The sequence below is a fragment of the Macrosteles quadrilineatus genome, unplaced genomic scaffold, assembly GCF_028750875.1.
Source record: "Macrosteles quadrilineatus isolate MER2022 unplaced genomic scaffold, UCM_ALF_1.0 Scaffold_17__1_contigs__length_3442018, whole genome shotgun sequence".
Classification (NCBI taxonomy): Eukaryota; Metazoa; Arthropoda; class Insecta; order Hemiptera; family Cicadellidae; genus Macrosteles; species Macrosteles quadrilineatus.
The window spans coordinates 1,411,874-1,432,996 of NW_026542610.1; the positions used below are offsets into that span (position 1 = coordinate 1,411,874).

The 21,123-nt window shown below is 35.0% G+C and overlaps 1 protein-coding gene across 5 annotated transcripts in view; it reads right to left on the reverse strand.

The window, feature by feature from the left end:
* LOC129005178 (myosin-IIIb-like) overlaps window positions 1–21,123 on the reverse strand; it is a 101,772-nt gene that overhangs the window by 10,980 nt on the left and 69,669 nt on the right. For all 5 annotated transcript variants that reach the window (XM_054434004.1, XM_054434003.1, XM_054434005.1 and 2 more), the window contains 18 exons: window positions 20,821–20,925; window positions 19,899–20,075; window positions 18,775–18,864; window positions 17,707–17,913; window positions 16,974–17,138; window positions 16,256–16,372; window positions 15,111–15,299; window positions 12,525–12,727; window positions 11,900–12,044; window positions 10,777–10,969; window positions 9,870–10,074; window positions 8,225–8,369; window positions 7,563–7,713; window positions 6,813–7,078; window positions 4,555–4,740; window positions 3,740–3,837; window positions 2,989–3,154; window positions 110–494 (listed from right to left, as the gene is read on the reverse strand). In XM_054434004.1, the coding sequence (XP_054289979.1) occupies window positions 110–494; window positions 2,989–3,154; window positions 3,740–3,837; window positions 4,555–4,740; window positions 6,813–7,078; window positions 7,563–7,713; window positions 8,225–8,369; window positions 9,870–10,074; window positions 10,777–10,969; window positions 11,900–12,044; window positions 12,525–12,727; window positions 15,111–15,299; window positions 16,256–16,372; window positions 16,974–17,138; window positions 17,707–17,913; window positions 18,775–18,864; window positions 19,899–20,075; window positions 20,821–20,925 (3,193 nt within the window). The remainder of the gene's footprint in view (window positions 1–109; window positions 495–2,988; window positions 3,155–3,739; window positions 3,838–4,554; window positions 4,741–6,812; window positions 7,079–7,562; window positions 7,714–8,224; window positions 8,370–9,869; window positions 10,075–10,776; window positions 10,970–11,899; window positions 12,045–12,524; window positions 12,728–15,110; window positions 15,300–16,255; window positions 16,373–16,973; window positions 17,139–17,706; window positions 17,914–18,774; window positions 18,865–19,898; window positions 20,076–20,820; window positions 20,926–21,123) is intronic.

Consider the following 21,123-nt stretch of genomic DNA (forward strand, 5'->3'; position numbering starts at 1 on the left):
TCACGGTCTGTGTAGTAAACAACCAATTTTCAATTTTTTTTTTTAATAGCCAACATTTTTTAAAATCAGCATATGTGGACTTAAACACATCAATGACATTTCAACTTACGACTCTGTATTATAGTAGCCGCTTCATCTTTATCCTCGAGTTCCGAGAAGAATTTCCTCCTCATCTTCACGTTGCCCCAGGGAGTTCCCAGTTCTGACACTGGGGTTTGTGACTCCTGCACCTGTTTACTCGACATATCTCTATCCTTTTCAGAAATGTACTTCTCCTTCTCAACCTTCTGTTTCCTCCCGGCTTTGTTTTTAGCGATGTTTTTCCGGTTTTCCTCCTTGTTTTTGAGAGTTTGCAGTCGGTTCCGCGCAATCCAACCGCGCACGTAGCGTTGCAGGGTTAGAACACTTGTGGCCATCTCCCATCTCACCTTGTGGTACTTGCTGCGCGCCAGCCACCTCCGGATACAGCTTTGGACTAGAATAATTTTACGGACCTAGAATCAAGAAATAATGTTAGTATTCAAGTTGTAATGAAGCGGAAAGACAGACAGAAATGTACGTTTTTGGTGTGAATAGGCTTGACAATTTGCCAGAAATGGGCTATTGGCAAAGCTCACTGCTAAGATTGACTATATTTAGAAGCCATTTAAACGAAACAAAGTGGGCCAGAGGAAAAGTACTACCTATGTCAAGCAATGCCAGACATTTATTTTTTATATAAACGAGGTGTTAGCCCGTCCTACGTACGGGAATTCAGAAGTCAGTTAAAACCGTGTACAATTCAGATCAGCTAGTTTACTCAAAGACAAAGTTTCTTGCAGTTTTAATGAGAAAAATCATCTTGTAAACAAATGTTGTGTGACCAAATATGTTTTTATTCCATCATAGGCCTATACGATATGCATTTTAAATCCGATAAATTCACAATAAAACAGCAATTCTGCAATTTTTCGATGTTAAAACTGTTGAAGTGAGATTTGCAGCCGTTTCGCACAGACGCACACTGATTATAAGTAGCCTACAGTAGAGAGAGTAATAGTCAAATGAGAAGTGTATAGACCTAGTCAACGATACCACCTTCCATAGCATACCTGCCTCTTCCATAATTATTATCACCACAATACAACTACTATACACAATTTCCAGTAGGTCTGAATAGAAACTACCTAAAATAAAACGATAATATCCAATAAAATTCACAGTACACATAATTTAACTTTGGTGTCCTAACATCAAAACTAATCGTCACACCTATCACTGCATTAATTACTAAATAAATAAGCGTAAACAAAGAAAAGTAAAAACAATAACAGTTTGTTTTGAAACAGCTGTTTGGTTCAAATAACATCAATTGTAAAAAGAACTGGTCACATGTAGCAGGAATATAAAAAGTAAACACGCTAGTAAAGCTAATGACGAAATTGTCAATGATTATTATCCATACCGTTATCAGTTCTATCCTTGATAATTACCCACACTCATTGAATAAATGTACATCGTAATTTCCCATATTAGTTAATTTAATCTACAATATATTCATCGTTGAAATAAAAGTGATATTTTCACGTTTGGGGGCGCTGATATAGGCACCCCCAAACGTAACCACAACTGAACACGATTTCATAAAAGGATGGTTTGTCTAATTGCAGTATCCTAGGTCAATGTTGACGTTGTGTTCATCTATGTCATCCATCTGTTTATCTTTGTATAAAACCCGGCTGAGGTTGTGGTGGTAATTTAAAATCGTGATTACTGATTATTCTTGATCTTCTTTTTATGACATCAATATTTCCGCGCCTAATCCAAACAAAGTTAAACCAGACAAACCTTAATTGTAAACAAAAAGCGTAGCAAAAGTGCTTGAAAAGTGTAGCAGTAAAATAATTTTCATTTATCCTTTTTTATTAAGACTCGTGTACAGAGCCTCGATTTGTACTGTGGTTTAATTAATTTTTGTTAAAACTGTGGTCTAATTATCTCTACTAATCTTACTTATTTACTATAATCAATGACAAAATAAGAGTAAATAAAATAACCTCATAATTCCATAGTTGATATTTAACCAGCTGTTAGTTAAAACAAATTATATTGCTCTAAAACAAATCGAATATTACAAAGATTGCTTTTAAATATACTTTGAACATCCTAGTATTTTACTATGTATATTTAATTAATCTGTCATCCTCTTACAGAAGAATTGAACGTATCAATGATAAGCATTACACATAGTATAAATAAGTCAACCCTAAGTATGTCTTTACATTTTTATCCAAATGCTGAATTTGTGACACAAAAGCTGAATGTTTACAGCTGTTATGTTAAGCAAATTATTTTATGCCAAAAGCTAGTTTAGAATCTTAGCGTCGGCTGCTAGACTTTTCAAAAATTAAAACTTAATTTCTAAATAACTGGGACCCTAAACTAAAATTATGGCTTCGACATTCCCTAGTTTTCAAAATTATCTTTCTTTCAACACAAAAATCATCAAAATCGGTCAAGTGGTTCATTCAGAATCGTGAAATAAAAAAACCCTGTTTCGTTTTAATATTATAGATGATATGACTGACTCATCACTGCATTCACCTCTTTTGCTTGTTACTGATTATGTGACTTTGTTTGCTATGTCTATGTGACAGGAAGTTGAGGTAAAAAAAATCATTTTCTAAAAAAAACCTACCAGTAGCCTTAAGACCATTTTTTAAATATCTTGTATTTTCTTAAACCACCCAGCAAATAATTTTAATATTTAGTGAGATAAGTATCTTTAATTTCTAATGTTACAAAGTGAGGTCTGCAAAGTAAAACAAATATTTGGCAACAATATGCTACACCTAAATTAATTAATTAATTAATTTAACAATATTGAAAAATAAAACTTGTTTCAATATTCCATAGACGTTGAAGCAGAAACAGAATTTAAATTCTTGTAGTAGGTTTGGTCAGGTTTTTGTACCGATTTTGAGATTAAATCATAGTGTCCATCCTCACCTGATCTTCATACAGTTTTGAAAGATACTCTATGTGGTAGTACTTAAGGAACACTTTGGTTTTTCCAAGGGCCCAACCGTCCATCTTCAGTCTGACCAGCATCAGACGGCAGTTGTCACGTGTAGCCAACACTCTTTCATCAAACCCGAATGCCAAGAAGCAATACCTGTGTGACACAAACAGCAATGATAACTGTCGAGTTAAATCATTTGAAATCAACAGACTTGATAAATTTGTTGAAGTACTTGCACTACAGAAAATGTATACAATTATTTTCTTTAAGAGGTTGTTGGTTTCTTTTACCCTTGTATTCGCCGGTCCACAATCCACATGGGCTTCAAAAGCCTGTGCGTGGAATATATCAAGCAAACCAAAGGGTTAGCCAGTAAGTTACAATGCAAGGATTAACTGAACTAATAAATTTTAAGTAGCCATACCAGAATGACATTGCTTTATTGGTTTCACAGTCAGTCATCCTCTACCAGCTCTCCCCTCTAAGTTAAATGGCTGCAATAGCTATTTGGATACAGAAATGTGAAATTAAACTAATTACCTCTTAGTCCAAAGTACAAAGGATTGTTGTACTTACTGTATAATGATCAGTGAGTGCCTTTATATTATATTCAGTACATTTTGACTGAATAAGTACTGTCAAAACGAATAAGTACTGTTTTGACTGAACTAGCAATGTCATATTTTCAGATTGTTTCTGAACCCAATTTTTGGCATAACTACAATAGGGAAGCTTTACCTTTTGAGAAACTCTGCAAACGGTATTCTATGTGAAAAACCATGTTGCCGAATCCTAATTGTTTCAAGAACGCCAGTATACCTCAGCTGTCGAACAACCTGAAAAATTAATGGGAAATTGGACATTTCATTGACAAAGTAAATAGATGCGCTTAAGTTTCAGGACTTGCATGCTATCAAGAAAAAACTACTTGACTTATTTCCTTTTATCTCCTATGAGAGCATAGGGCTTCCAGAAGAGCTTTCCATCTGTCCCTGTCTCCAGCAAGTGCCTTCACTTCTCCCCAAGTCTTGTTAACCTCTTTCGCTTCTTTAATAACGGTCCTCATCCAGGTTTCTTAGGGTCGACCTCTTCTTCTGACACCTTGCGGGTTCCAATCTACGGCATCTTTCTCAATGGTTCTGTTTGGCTTCCTCGGAGTATGTCCCAGCCACCTCCACTTCCTCTCTCAAATTTTAACCTGAATTTGACCTGTTTCTCTTTATAAATCTTCGTTTGCGATGATCTCAGGCCAATGAATGTTCATGATACGGCGAAGACGCCTATTGATGAACGCTTGTAGCTAGGACGTAATTAAACTTGTAACTTTCCATGTCTAACTTGCATACAGCAAAACAGACTTAATATTTGTGATGAAGATGCAAAGCTTTTGAGGAAAAACTAAGCCACTTATAATCATTGTAAACTGTTATGTCTTAATGAAAACAAAATATAAAGAAAAATTACGACTTAACCTTATTTGAACAGTAGGTAACTTTTAACAAGTTACTAATATAAAGTTTCCTAATTGCTCTCAGAATGATGTAGATTCATACCTTTGTAGGATCAAACATTCGAGGGGACTTGGAGTCGTTGGGTTTGATACATCGCACAAACTGTGGCACACCAGCAACCATCTTCTGCAGCAGTTCCATCAGGGAGTAGCGGAAATAAGTAGCAGCTGTCTGTTGAGCTCTGGATTGGGACTGTAAGGCCATCACACTGGCACAGCGATTGGACTCCTGTAGTAAAATTAACATGTCTAAGTCACTAAATCACTACCAAAACAGCGACATAATTTGAATGTAATTTAAACTAAATATCAAAGCAAAGTGAGTGTAAAACGGAATTAGATGATCTCAGCTTTATGACTGACAAAGTCCAGCTGGTTTGGCCCAGTCAATAAAAGTGTTTTATCGCAACTAAATGGTGGAAAGCTTTTTCTATCAGGTTCAAAGAACATATACTGAAGAAAAATTCCAAATCAGCGTACGCAAACCACCTAATTTCTTCCAACCATAAGTACACAGATATTGACAATAATTTAGAGATAGTACAACTCTGCAATAAAGGACGATACATGGATACAGTTGAGGAGTTTGAAACCTACAAGGCGTCAAAGAACAACCACAGAATATATTAAACGAAAAATTATCATTCGAATCCAACATCATCAACAACACTGCTATTCAATACTCAATAAACAGACAACAATGGAACAAGGTAAGGATAAGACGGGAGTAGGGGTAGGGGGTCACATGAAAGTCGCAACTCATGCTCAACTGGCGCCGTATTTTCGTGTTTCCGCGTTATGTGTTTTGTCACCTATTTATTATTAAACTTTTGACAAACTCCAGTACGAGGAATATTCAATGAAGACTACTTGACATTCTTCTGACCTGATGATGTGCTCCATTTGAAGCATGAAACAGCTGTGGTCATGACAAACTAAAAAGGAACGTTTCAACATTAAACGACTATAAAATTTAGAATCTTACTAAAAACATTTATTACACTAATTCGTTTTATTATGCTGTATTTGATGGTATTAGAACTACTTTGAGCACTAGTCTAATGCTTAGATTGGTTGTTAGTCTTAAAAGCACAGTATTAGATATTATGTATTTCGAATTACAAGACCTGAAGTTGATATATCATATCATATCATATAATTAATATTTCAAAACAAAGATACACATCGGATGAATTTAAGTGTAGAGTAAAGTCGTAGCAGTTTTCTCCTAGCCAAGCATGCGGCTAGATAGGTAGTCTTTTTCCGAGCAGCTTGACAGGTCAGCTGACAGTCCAGTACTTCCCGGCCGCATCTGCAGCAGAACGTCTCCCCGCACGGACACTCTACGCTGTTAGGTTGTGTAACACAAGATGTTTTGATAACAGTGTATTATGCACGGATACATAGTTTATTGAGTTACGGAATATTTGGTGTGGGGTTTCCAATCATATACCAAAATGTTATTTAAATTGCAAAAAAGAGCGATAAGGCTTGTAAGTGGTGTACGCTCTAGAACTCACTGTAAACCTATATTTAAACATTTCAAAATTTTAACTTTGCCTACAATATATATTCTTCAAGTTCTGTTGTATGTAAAAAATCATTTAGATAGGTTCTCAGAAAATTCAAATAGACATAATTATGAAACCAGATTTAAAAACAACTTGCAAACAGTGTTTTGTAAATACTCAAAGAGTCAAACAAACATTCAATACATGGCAGCTAAATTGTTTAATAATTTATCAGTGGAGTCTCGGGAGTTGTCCTTGAACACTTTCAAATCAAAATTGAAAACATATTTAATACAAAAATGCCCATATACAGTGGAGGATTTTTTTACATGTCAGAATATTTCTATTTAATTGTGCCTGTATTTATATATTTTTTTAATACTAGAACTTATTAGCCTATATTGATTGATTACATTTAAGTATTCATTTGCTGTATTAATAACAGCATTATGTATTTTATGACGATTGTTAAAACATTGTGAAATGTCTACAACAATAAATTGATTTGATTTGATTTGATTTGATTACAAACTTCGGACTAAATAACTGATCTCCTGCAAGTTGGACAGTGACTAATCACAGGTTTAGTCATAGCTTCTTCTATGTAAAGTCTTGCCATTTTTCAAGCCTTTTACCGTTGGATATTTTTTGGGAACATTTTCGTTTCAATCCTCATTTTTCATTATTATGGTTCATTTGATTAAACTGTACCTATAATTTAGACCTAAAGAAAAAGAAAAGAACTACCGGTATCTTAAACAGTAAAGTTGAATTACAATCTGACACTCACCCTAGTTCCCAAAGGTGTGGGGGCAGGACTGGCCGAGAACAAGTTGCCAGTTTTGGTGATCGGACACTGGAACAAGTATCTAACAGTGTCCACTACGGAAGTCCTCAGCAGTTGTATGACCTCTGGAGCCAGGAAGTGGCGGTTCTTGTCCAGGAATCCCTCGGCTTGGTAGACCACCCGGCCGGCAAAGTGTTGGATGGCAAAACACAATGCGTTCGATTTCGGCCGAATGTACAGTTTACTTTTGATATTCGCATGGAACTTTTCTGGAAAGGAAAATCGTTTAGTAAAAGTTCAACCTTTACAAATTAGTGTGAATAGAGAACATTTTTTTTTTGTGTATCCATATAAATCCAAAAGTAACCATGAACTTTTGAGAAAACTACAAGTCACACCGCCATAAACCATATACAGTACTTAAAATGTTCGTCATGACGAAAAACCTTGCGCAAAACTATCCATTATGTCATAAATTGCCCTTTAAGGTCATAATTCCTTTCTAAAGGGTTCCATGTACCTAATGTTAAAAATACCTCAGCTGTACTTGGTACTATAAGAGGTCTAACTTGTATGACAAAATAAGGAATAAGTGTAATGAAGATATAAATAAAAACAAACTTCAAGTGTAATCTGACCAAAGATTGATTTACTTATAGATTTACAAATTGGAAAACTCTATTTAAACACAGCAATTTTTTTATGTTTAGTAATTCAACACACTCCTAAACTGTGTACAAAATACCAACTAACCAATAAGAGATCGATCGTTGGACCGAGGGAATCTGCTTTCTTCATCCAACAAAGCCAACAATCCGAGTGGTCGAGACAACAACATGTCCAGGACTGGACGATTGTCTGTAAACTCCACTAAGTCTACAGGAATACCTTCCGCCATGTACTCCTGTTGGATAACAAAAGAGCATGAATCTTATCGTAGAATTAACATCATTAAAAACATTATTCAGTTTATATCATATCTTCCTAAATGTCCCTGTTCTGTGGGCGTATGCATGGACATAGATCAAAGAATATTTGACATCAGCATACTTCTAAGGTACATGTGATATCAATTATAAACTAAATAAAAAAGAAAATTCAGGATAGCAGCAGTACTCATTCAAACAATTATTTTATTGAATTTATGAAGAAGATATGTTTTATGTCTGTGTATCTAACTGTTAATGCAACATAATGAACCTACCAGGCTGAAATTTTGACACTAAAGTGGATCAGGCACAGGACAAACACAGACATTTATTTGTAAAATCCTCCCTAGTCTTTACTCTGTGAATATCCTATATCGTTTTAAGGAGGGTCTTTTAAAAGTAAATACTGATTGTTCTCCACTACACAAAATAGGTAAAATGCTGAGTTAAAATTCCTTTGAGTAATGATAAACTGATTGAACCTACCTGTTGCTCCCAAGTGAAGATGTGCTGATTGAAGTAGTATTGGATCTGCTCATTGGCTATGTTGATGCAGAGTTGTTCAAAGGAATTGTGAGCAAAGTTCTCAAAACCAAATATATCCAGGATACCAACAACCAGCTGTTCACCTCTGTGACAAAAACGTACATTTAACTCAATAACTCATTTATTGAACCAAGTAGACACAAACACATGTATAGGTTAGGACAAAAGAATGCAATATACAATGGAATTGAACTTCTTGAAAACAAGTTGTTTTATTCATAATTTACTTATGGATTTCCAAATCATACTCAGCAAAAAATTTGTATACTTGTTTGTGGATAGTCAGGGGTTTTATTTATATAAGTTATAAAAACTTAATAAAAACAATATATCGTTGTTATTCATTTTATATAATTTAAATCACAGTATAGGTCTGGATATTTTTCCAATCAAAATAAAATAGTCAAAAAGTTGTAATTTCTAAAGATGTTGTTCCACTTCATCCCTCCCCTCGATATTTAATTTTCACTTCTCCTGACTTTTGTTATTTGCTGCTGTTTACAGGTAATAAATGGTAATAGTTTTGTAACAGTCTGTAAAAGTTTATAATTGTACGATCGATTACATTGTTGCAGGACACTAGCTGTAGATTGTAATCGTTTATGTTGTCTTTGCCTATATCTGAATTGTGTGCATCAACAGCAATAAATATTCTAGATTTTATAGCCTACATTTAAATATCTAAAAATGCTGAAAAGGTAAATACCCCCGCCGCAGCAAACCTGCAGACTAAGCAAATTTCCATTTGACTGATTGGATTTACACTGAAATGTCTACTTAAAAAAAAAAATATAACATTTATTCTCTATTTAAATAGAATTAGTTTAACTAGTACTTAGGTTTGCTGCATCAGGGAGGGTAAAACTGTTTTTTTTTATTGTAAAACGTTAATAGTTAGTAAGAAATAAAAACATTTTCCAAATTTGATCAAAATATGTTCATAAACAAGCTAACTACAACAATTTACTTATTCTCCATAAGAATAACATGGGAATTTTAAATTGACAATTTTTTGGAATTTTCTCCGTAACCATAAGGCGCATAATAACACTTTAATATACTAAATTATTTGTTTTTTAAGCTCTACAAAATGGTTTGGAAAGAAATTGCTAAATTTTATTTTTTTTGGGTCAAAAATGGGAAAAACTTATTTTTACCCCATAAAACCCCCCGTAAACCCCCGTTCCCATGGTCCGATCATGCTGGATCGCGAACTCGTTCGAATAAACGTAGGTTTACACGTTTGTACCAAATTTCATCAAAATCGGATCATTTTTGCTCGAGTTATCGTGCTAACGGACACATATATATATATAAATATATAAATATATAAATATATATATATATATGAATTTGAACGGATGGTGTTTTTGGCCTCTAGGGACCTCAAAATGAAAAAAAATCGGTCCCGCGTCCAGGTCTTACCATGAGTACTACGGTAATAGCTTATTCCCTATATGGGAAATTCGCTAAAAAGTAATAAAACGCTAAACTATCATTACCAAGCTATTGCCAATGTTATTCCCACTCCAAAACACTCCTGTGCCAAAAGAATTAAAGCTAATTTTGTAAAGGCTGTACTCACCTTGTGCTGAAGCACAATAGACTGTTGACGCAGTTGACCAGCCAATCAAACAGTCTGCTGTACAGAGCCTTGGCCATTGCATCTCTAGTAGCCACAGCCTCTACTACAGAGTTGTTCCTAGTGATGGTCTCCCCTCGGGTCACCACACTGTTGGCTGTCAGACACTCCAGAAGGTCGCAGGCTTCTATACCCAACAGACTCGATGCTGGACAAGACACAAGCCATGTGTAATAATATTCTGAGTATGTCATACCATCGATTATTTGTGCCGATGTAGCTAGACCAGCTGTGAACAATATCTTATTAAAAAAGAAAATGAATGAGCCGATCACTGAGTGTGGTATCGAGGAAAATTATTTTACTATGATAGTTGTTGTTACATAAAATTATCAAAAAGTAGGAAATTCAAAATCTATTTTCATAACTGGTTTATCTCTTGTTTACAATCTGACTGTGGTTACAATCATAGACAAACATAATTAAATATAGACTGTCAGCCATGGTGCGGTTACCATGGTTACCATAGGTTCTGTCGCACACCGCTCCCAGCTGTTTGGTAACCGCAGCACAGCTGACAGTCTATATTTAATTCTCTTTGTCTATGTTACAATTCATCTGAAGGATCAGCTGTTCCATTTTTAAACCATTATGAAGAAAGCTAGTCAGCATCTTTGAAAGGGAACTTAAGTAAAAAATCAAACGCTAGTAGGGCAAAGAACTAATCGGATAAATAGGACTGCTGAAAAAAAGGGATGTTACGGAAAAAAACCTTATTGGATTAAGTATATAGAAGATAGATGTATGTAAAATAACTTTATACAAGGCAATATAAAACTTTTTTTACATAGCTCTAGCCTGATGAAAAAATCTTTTAAATTAACATATTGCAGGTGGCTACAATCAATACCTCTATGCAGTGGAGCCAGATCTATCACTCTGCTCTTGTTGTCAGTGTTGTCGTCAGAGACCACTTCTCCGAACTCAATATCTCCGAGGTGTAGAATGCCAGCCATCACACGGTAGATAGAGTTCACCTCACCATCCCGGAAGCCCACAACCTCAAACGCTGACTTGAGCTCTTTGAACTTTTGAACATTGTTCTAAAACATAGTGGGATAGTATTTGTTTTAACTGTTAATAATGTGGAACCTTGATAGAGCAGTAATTATCATAATCTTCATGGTAAAAACTTCATTCAGGACTTCTTTACTCTTTTTTTAATTTTCCATCAGAGTTGACTATCCCCAAAGGGTTTTTTGGGGGCCCAAAGCTCCCCCATTTCAAGTAGTTAGGTACTCATTAAAATTAATTTAATTTAAATAGGAGATAAATGTGAATATTTTAGGGGAATATATTTGTGAAAATTCAACCAGGTAAATGGAAATTTGCTTACACTGCAGGATTGCTACAGCAGGGGTATTTATTTAGTACCACAGATGTCAAAAACAACATTCATTGAAATTTTATTTGTAAGTCCTTACTTAGAGTAATACAGTGAAAGTTTTATAATTTTCTTTATTAAATTTTGATAAAAAGTTAGTAAAGTTAGTCTGCAAACCTGTTCGTTCTGATCGTGGATAAGAAGGTTCACAGTTAGAAAAAACAACAGCAACAAAACAATATAACCCATCAAAATTTCTTATCACCATTCAAGTCTGCTTAAAATGACAAACAATTAAGCATGTTACATTTCTCGCTTGTTGGATACAGATATATTAAATAAAGCAGAATGAAGATCAGTCATTGGACAAACACAGAGACCTATTCATGTTTGTAAATCCTAGCTGGTCTTTTCTCTTAGAATTTTCATTGTTTTGATTTAGGAGGGGGGGGGGTTAGTTTTAAGGAGGGTCTTTTAAAAGTAAATATCTAAACAATTCAACTGTACTTAGGAATCAACAAATCAATTGGGATTCCACTTAGTATCCAGTTTCGCAAAAACAAGGGTGTCTTATTTGTAAAATTAAAATAAATAATAACATAAATAAATATAATAAATTTGAATAATATAAATAATAATTTCCATTTACCTGTCTACTGAGTACATCCTGGCTATCAGCTGTAAGGAAGTTGTGTTGTTGTCTCAATGTCGGATCTAAGTGGAACTCTCCAAGTCTGCCGTCATTGTGTAGACCATCGTACAGGTAGTAGAACACATGGAAGTTCTTCTCATTTCTGCAATCATTGTGAAGCTTTAGTTTCATTTATTAATTTTACATTGCAGAATATCTTGCTCTGTACAATATCAGTATATATTTTGAATGCAATTAAAGAAAAAATGAATCGCATAATTGACATTTTTCATAGTTTCTAACTACTTTACGTATACGTTTGTTGACAACAGTGTGAAAACCATTTAGTGCCCAATCAGAAAGTATAAATTTTATTGGAGAATAAAAATAAGGGTTTTAAATTATTGGGCATTGGTAAATAAATAGTTTTCACATGATTTAAAAACACACATGAAGCTTGTTTAATATTTTACAGGTAATTTATATGTACTAATTTTACTAAACGTACTAAATGGACTTGCAACTATTGTCATACGTAGAAGGAAGCAAACCCACTCTAAAAAAATAATAACTTTAAAACAAGATATATATTTCCTAACACACTTGAAACCAATCCCTACGAAAATGAAAGGTGAACACTCACGTCATCTGTTGAGCCACCCTGGACTGCTCCAAAAGGTACACTGATAGTCTGGCACCTGTTACTCTCCCTCCACGAGTCATGCTCAACTCTAGGAACTTGCCGAACCTAGAGGAGTTGGCGTTGATGCCAGTCTGAGCATTGCCAAACGCTTCCATGATCGGGTTCACTTGAAGTATACGAGCTTCCAAATCTCGGTTGGGGGCCTGAAGACAGGTTAGGTTAAGTGAGGGGAATGTTAGAGAGGTAGTTTGGTATATTTCCATAAAGATGGTAAAGGATTTTACCTAACCCGCCATGTTAAACTTCCCTATCCCAAGCGTGATGTATACAACTTCTTTACTTCACGAGTGATGTAAAGTTGAAAAAACTCACTCGGTGAGGTAATGAAACCCATTTAAATAACATTGAGTGCTTAACTTAAAAAATATAACCTCTATGGAGCCAACGACGTTCAACGCTAGAAATCAGCTGTGCGCTTGAATTTTATTGTTATGCTTTGAAGAATTTTCCTAACCTAGCTTTTGTTTGTAAATGAGCGTTACTGTTAGAAGATGAGTGAAATGGATAATGAAAAATATTGTTCGTAACCTCCTGTATATTGTCGGGTCAGGTAAAATCTTGTATGTTACACGTTACGCAAGAGATTGTTAACATCACTTGGGAGAATTATGCAACTCGCTTCCGCTCGTTGCACAACATTCCCCTATGTGATGTAAAAACACTCTTACTACACTTGTAATGTAAATAGCTATAAAACAATGACATTCCAATCAAGAAATTCCAATTACTGTTTAAATTTAAATTAATTGTGATTCACAATACAGGGATTAATTAATAAAGACGGGAAGTTTTTTGTGAAAAGAGCTATTGGCTTAGGAATACAATAAGGAAGTAGGAATACACAAAACATTTAACCAACAAAATTAATTTGATATTTTTGGGGGCTTCTTTTGACGATTTAAAGTCTGTTGTATGTAAGCTTTTTGTACTACACACTCCCTAGAACCTGTTTCTCAGACCTATACAGGGTGAGTTTTAATTGTCCCCCCCCCCAATTTTTTTCTACATTTTTTCAAATATCAATCCCAGACCACTTCCAAACATTGTTGGGTAGTAAGTACTTCATTTTGACAAGGTGGTCATTTCCGGCCGCCATCTTGGATCCGCCATATTGGATGCAAAATTTTTTTTTCAAATGTAAAGGTGAGGTTGTGACCCATTATTTCGAACTAGATTTTTACCCTGATTACAATGCCGCAAACTGTTTTTAAAAATCTTGATTCATTCTAAAGTTATGAGGGTTTTTTAAAACTTTATTTTTAGCCCATTTTAACATTGTGCATTTACAAACTAAGACCATAATCTCAAAATGGTGCTAGATAAAGATAAGTATACACTACCAGTAATTGTCGACCTATTTTCACTTGGTTATGACTGATGTATTTTTTTCGGCCGCCATCTTGGATCCGCCATTTTGAAATGTGATAAATTATTTTAAATATGAAGGGGGTGTTGTGACCCATCATTTCGAACTACTTTTTTAAGCTAAACTCAATGCCTTAATCCATTTTTTGTTATCAAGTTTTATTTAGGAAATATTGCAATTTTTTTTGTAAAAAATATCAATATTTAAAAATCAAAAAATGAAAATGAAAAACGGATCATGGAATTAAGTTCAGCTTAAAAAAGTAGTTAGAAATGATGGGTCACAACACCCCCTTTATATTTGAAATAATTTATCACATTTCAAAATGGCGGATCCAAGATGGCGGCCGAAAAAAATACATCAGTCATAACCAAGTGAAAATAGGTCAACAATGACTGGTAGTGTATACTTATCTTTATCTAGCACTATTTTGAGATTATGGCCTTAGTTTGTAAATGTACAATGTTAAAATGGGCTAAAAATAAAGTTTTTAAAAACCCTCATAACTTTAGAATGAATCGAGATTTTTAAAAACAGTTTGCGGCATTGTAATCAGGGTAAAAATTTAGTTCGAAATAATGGGTCACAACCCCACCTTAACATTTGAAAAAAAAATTTTGCATCCAATATGGCGGATCCAAGATGGCGGCCGGAAATGACCACCTTGTCAAAATGAAGTACTTACTACCCAACAATGTTTGGAAGTGGTCTGGGATTGATATTTGAAAAAATGTAGAAAAAAGTTGGGGGGGGGGACAATTAAAACTCACCCTGTATATATGTATACCTATTCCTTCTGTGTATATACAATTTAGGTTATTAGGTTAATTTGGTAATTAGGTTGGTTATAAAAAAAATTATTTATTGACATTTTTTTAAACCATAGGCCCAAGAACAACATTTATAGATTACTCAATCTCTAATACAGGTATCATAGTAGATAAACGTTTTGCTGTCCTAGCTAAGTGTTTTTTTATTCTTAAAAACTAAAAGGGAGTCTTTCTTGTGATTTTTAAACAAAGCACACAGATTTTAAAGCACTCAATGACTAATTAAAAAATCCTGATTAGTATTTGAAATGTGTTTAACCAAAACACAAAAGGTACTAGTTTCAAAACTATTTCTTGTAAAAAAAAAATAACATCCATCGTGTGACTCACTTTTCCAAGGAATACCAGCTGTTTGAGCAGCAAGTTGCCGCTCTCAGTCTTGCCTGCGCCACTCTCACCACTTATCACTATACTCTGACTGTGCCTCTGGTGCATCAAAGCCTGGTAAGCTGCGTCTGCTACAGCGAATATGTGAGGCGGATTGGAACTGCGAGACTGTCCACAGTACCTCTTCTGTTCCTGGTGGTAGGAATACGGAATGAATCATCATACTCTGTGTAAATATTATCTTAGTATTGAAATAGATTAAAGATACTCCCTCAGTAGATTTTTCATCATTATGGATCAGCTGAAGACAATATTATTGTTAGTTCCGTCTGTTGCTACCACAAGAAAGAATGCCAATAGAATTGTCTTTTTGTTTACAGTTTGTTTCTTGTTATTTCAGTAGATTAAAACCTTGTTTAACCTAATAAAACGATCTAATCGTAAACAATAACTCGTCCCCTAGTCATACAAGGGTTTTTTTAATGCAACACAAATTACAAGTACCTTACTGTGAGGAAATGTTTAATGACAAAACAGGCTTTGGTATCCCTGTATTCTTCATTGTTGGTCAGCTGATATGCATTGTTGCATAGTTATCAATGAGGTTTAGTGTTTTTGTGAATTTATTGTAAGCAAGACTCAATATAATGTTTTCACAAGCTCAAATATAGTGTGTTGTAGATTGATGGTTTTTTTAAATTTTTTATTTACTATGGATCAGGTTTCCTTAAATTTTTAACAGTCAATAATAATTTATTAGTTACTCAAATCACATCTGGAAACTTAGTTTTTAACTTTCCCAACTTTCTTGGCATAAAACCAATGATTTTTTTAAATGTATTCTTTTAACTCTTCGAGCTTGGGAAACACCATATGTTGTCTTATTTACAATAAATTCCCGATAACACTAAACATCAATATACATAGTTGCAACAATGTACATCAGCTGATTGGCAATCGAAGTAAAGAAAACAGGGATACCAACATGTACAAGCTTGTTTTGTCATTTTGAACCCAGCAATTTGTATAACCTTGCTTTGCTTGTCATATGTTCTTTGCAAGAACAGGCAAAGGAAAACTAGACGTCGCTAACCTCCTAAAACATTACCTATAGACAATATAAATATAACTGATCCTGATAAACTAACCTTTGGGGAGTACATGCCCAGGTCAGTGAATGGGTTGACAGCCACCAGGATGTCACCAATGTAGGTATAGATCTGGTTCATCTCATACCTCTGCTGAAGTTGCTCCACTATAGAGTCCTGGAAATGCCAAAACAATATTGAAACAATCATTGGGGGGGGGGGGTTGGTCATTTTACCCAGAGAAAAGTCCCAGGTCAGAAGCTTATAGAATGAAAGGTAACAGAACACTGACATTTTGTCTTAATATTTTACTTTTAAAAGAATTGAAGTTAAGTACCGTACCAGTTAAGGTTCAAAATTGGATAATTGTCCTCAAGGTTACCAACTGTGGCCGCCAAAGAAAAAAAATTCTTGCCAATCTGATCTTATTAGGAGTATAAAAATAATTGCTAGTCTTGGCTAAAGTTAACTAGCATGCTAGGAACAAATCGACCAAAGAATAACTTAAACATTTAAAATGCTCTTAATCCTCTATTTTAGAGTTACCGGTACTAGTATACTTTATCGCAATGCGTCTGTTTTGAAATCTGTGTTTAACAGGAACAGATCTTGCTTTGCTAAGCAAACTCTTTGGCTCAAGTCTCATGTGGTGTAAAAGATAATGCTTGAGCAGTAAACCCGATCTTGTAAATTGAATTGCCCCAAAGTATTTTTGAAAGACAGTACGCTACACCTTATTTAACATAAATTATATTCACCATCGAAGCTTTATGCATACCTCAGTCAGAATGTCAAGTGCTGCCAAATCGTCCACATACATTTTTCTTGCCATCTGTTTCCGATCAGTTTTTAGTTTTCCATGTTTTGTTGTTACTTCAGGTTGTCTATGACATCGGCCACTCACTCTTTGCCGTTTGATTTCTGCTTGAAGTACAGTTTTCACCTGAAGAAATACATGGTAGGTTAATTATTGTTAGGTACTGTTTGGAGGTTATGACTTTGTTTCCATAGAACAATGTATAATTCCACTTCTTCTACTTTAAATGTAAAGGAGTGGCATAAAACATAGAACAAAGTATTCTACATCTAAGATTTATTGAAATATGACAATCTCATCCAGGTTATCGAATCTTTTTACCTCTTCCTCCATTCATATTCTTCCTTTATCCTAAACTAGGTGGCACTGTGTGGTCTAACTTATCAAAACTATTATTCTTTCTTGAGCCACCATTCTTGCATGTAGTCTAAATCACAAGATTTTGTCAGCAAATTCAGTTATTATGCTTGACAAGCAATATTTTTATGCCAGTTGTATTTTGTTTGAAATAAACTCCAAACGCATAAAGGAAAGAAGTCTTAAAGCCTACAGTTTTTGTGGATTTTCTGAGGATCAAACTCATTTCTCATATGCTCACCGCTGGCTAGCAGTCCATCCAACCTAGTCCTAGTTCTAGTATCACATCCAAGACAAAGATCAAAACACCAACAATATGTACAATTAATTAGCACACCTTGGCTGCACAAACAGCACCCTTCTTCATCAGTGGATGTCGCAGCACCTCTTTGGCGAAAGGTCGTTGCTCCAAGTCCTTGACTAGTAGTTCTGCCACGAAGTCTGCAAGTAGGGGACAATCAGTCCGCTCCAGCTGGGGTGGAGGATTGCGAGGTATTTGGAACAGCGCTCTCATTGGGTGTAGGTCACTTAGTGGGGGATCACCCTAAGGGACAAAAGTTGGCAAATTACATATTGTACAGTATGTTTATACAAAATATAGATACAAAGGGTTTTATGTAAATTAAGGTCTCCATAAAGTATTTGGACATAGAAAAGTTGCCTAGGAGTGAAGGTCATGACTCAAACAATTACACGACTTTTCCCATGGTGTAAGTCAAATGCTGTCATTCATTGTCTTGTTTTACGCAGTGAACAAAGTTAGGGGAATTTTGCATTTTGTTCATAAAATTTCCATTCATAACTAATTATGAGTGTAAAGAAAATGTTCACCACTCAAGGTATTTCCATTGATAATGTTGACCAAATAATCTGACAGCACCATTCCATTCTACAAAGGTACCTAAAACTCTTACGAAATAGAATGCAATAATAGCTATTTACAAGTGTAGTAAGAGCGTTTTTACATCACGCAGGTGAATGTTGTGCAACGAGCGAAGGCGAGTTGCATAATTCACCGAAGTGATGTAAACACGCTCTTGCGTAACGTGTAACGTACAAGATTTTACCTGACCCGACAATATTCAGGAGGTCACGAGCAATATGCTTCATTATCAATTTCACTCATCTTATAACAGTAACGTTAATTTACAAACAAAAGCTAGGTTAGGAAAATTCTTCAAAGCATAACAATAAAATTCAAACACAGCTGATTTCTAGGGTTGAACGTCGTTGGCTCCATAGAGGTATATTTTTTAAGTTATCCACTCAATGTTATTTAAATGGGTTTCATTACATCACCGAGTGAGTTTTTTTCAACTTTACATCACTCGAGAAGTAAGGAAGTTGTATACATCACGCTTGGGATAGGGAAGTTTAACATGGCGGGTTAGGTAAAGAAACATACCTGCGCCAGTTCAATAGCAGTGATGCCAAGAGACCAGATGTCGCAGCGAGCATCATACCACGAGTCCAGCTGTTGCTCACAGGCTATCACCTGAAAAGCGAACAAGTTAAGTTCAGTCCATAATTAAACAAACAAAAGTAAAAATGATGGTTTTGCACCGGTCTAACATCACAAACCCTATTACGTAAGTGATAATGTAGGAACACTCTACTCCTTTTAACAAACATCACCGTTTTTCAGGAGACATTATACTAGTGGTAACCACATGTTTTAAGATTCAAATGATGATTGGCAGAAGAGGAATAATGAAGGTATAAAGTTACTATGACTGGTAGAACAAACTCAAACTTGACAACCAAAATCTTCCTGTGGTCAACACTTTTAAATCTAAACCCACCTTTACAATTCCCTATAAACCTTTAAGGACCTATAGGATCCACAGACTACTTTTAGCAAAACTCTCTCTATATGATTGAAAGTGCTGGGAAAAGCTCAGACCAAATGGAGATAGAAAAGGTAAAATAAAAAAAAGGTTATTTCCAACACATACACTTTAAAGGCATAGGTAGAAGAAATATCTCAGCGTTCAATAAGAGATTAATTGAATGGAAAAGAACTCTAGCTCTCATAACTGGACCAGAACATATCCTAAACTCAAACCATCTTTGGTAGTAAATGCTGACAGTGACGGTGAAACATAAAACATTTTTGTATTTTATTTTGTTTCTGTTTATCCATCCCATTGCAATTGTTTACCCTTTCTGTAAGAAAACAGTCCAAACGTTTGTCTCGCTTACTATATGTAACAATGACTTTTTGCTTGAAAGCAAATTGACCCAATGACGTCATGGTTTGGAATTGATTCAGCAAACTTCAACATTTGAAGGTGAGTAGTGAGTACTGGAAAAACTTTGTTATCCGGACAATACAATGTAAAGTCGTGTGTTTCTTGTGCCAGAGTGGACTATTTCCCATTCAGCATCAATGATGCTTTCCAACAAAAGTTTACATCATGTAACAAGACCAGTGTTTAAAGTGTTCCTTAAAAAAACATTTAAAACGCCAATCGCAAAGATTAACAAATAACATCAAAATGAAAATAAAAATATAATCAGTCTAGTTACTTCGGGAGCCATCCAGTATGGTGTTCCCACAGATGTGTTCCGTCTGCCCAGGGTTGCCGCAAGGTGTGACGACACACCAAAGTCTACGAGCTTCACTTGAGCCTCCTCCGTTAGTAGGATGTTGTGACCTTTGATGTCTCGATGCATACAATGGTTGTCATGGAGATAGACTAGCGCCTGCAATGTTTCATTTTATTAAGTACTCTATGTTTTTGCAATATATGATACGATGAATTTATAATGTTAAATGAGTCGGGGAAATCAAACTTAACACCTAAGTTAGACTTTATTCAAATCAATTTCAACAAATTTGCACAATTGCAAAAAGTGCACAATATATTCAGCTTTCAAGTATATCTTCGGTTACAAGTACACAGAGCCAGTCTTGGGAGGTGCAGGAGGGGGGGCAATGTAAACATACAGAAGGGGGGCCCTTACTAAAAAAAGTATCCAAACAGAACTAACAAAATCTAAATGCTATAACATTAGTATTAACACTCCCCTCTTTTTCTTTTTCCAAAATTGGTAAAATTTTTTTTATTTTTGGTTTTTTCACCCAGTTCAGGCGTTGGCTTGGAGGTGTGGGGCCCTGTGTGACCAAACTTTTCGCACCTGCCATAGTGTGAAAACATAGTGGAGCGGCAAGGCTAGAGTGAAGCAGAGAGCGTAGCTGAGCAATATCATAAAATTCACTTAAAAACTCTTATGTGTATTGTTTTCCTTATTTTTATTGTGCAAAAAAAGGTACCGGTAATGCAAGAATTCAAAAATCTGCATTATAGTAAATCTGCATTGTAGTAGAAAAAGTCACATGTTTTTGACTGTGGAAAGTGGTATATTGGCAAAGTAATAATTTTAAGGTTTTATAAAAAAGCGTAGGAAGTCAATAATTTTTAAAAACTACACTTTGACCAAAACATACCTCAACAGTTTCCCGTAAGATGTAAGCAATTTGCTCTTCATTCAAGTTTTCTCCTCTTTTCTTGAGCCCTTGGACAAGATCTGTTACTGAGCCCCCGGTGCAAAGCTGTAAAAATAACAGAAATATACGATTGTATTATGGGCACTGTAGTATACGCAGTAACTTCAATTTAAATGGAATTGGTTACAATTAAATATTTTTACATTTACCTAACTTTTAGCTTATTTAGAACTCTTTTTTAACTAAAATGTAAAATCTTTCTATCTCTCATCTAGTAACAATAAGTGTATTACAGGGGATTCC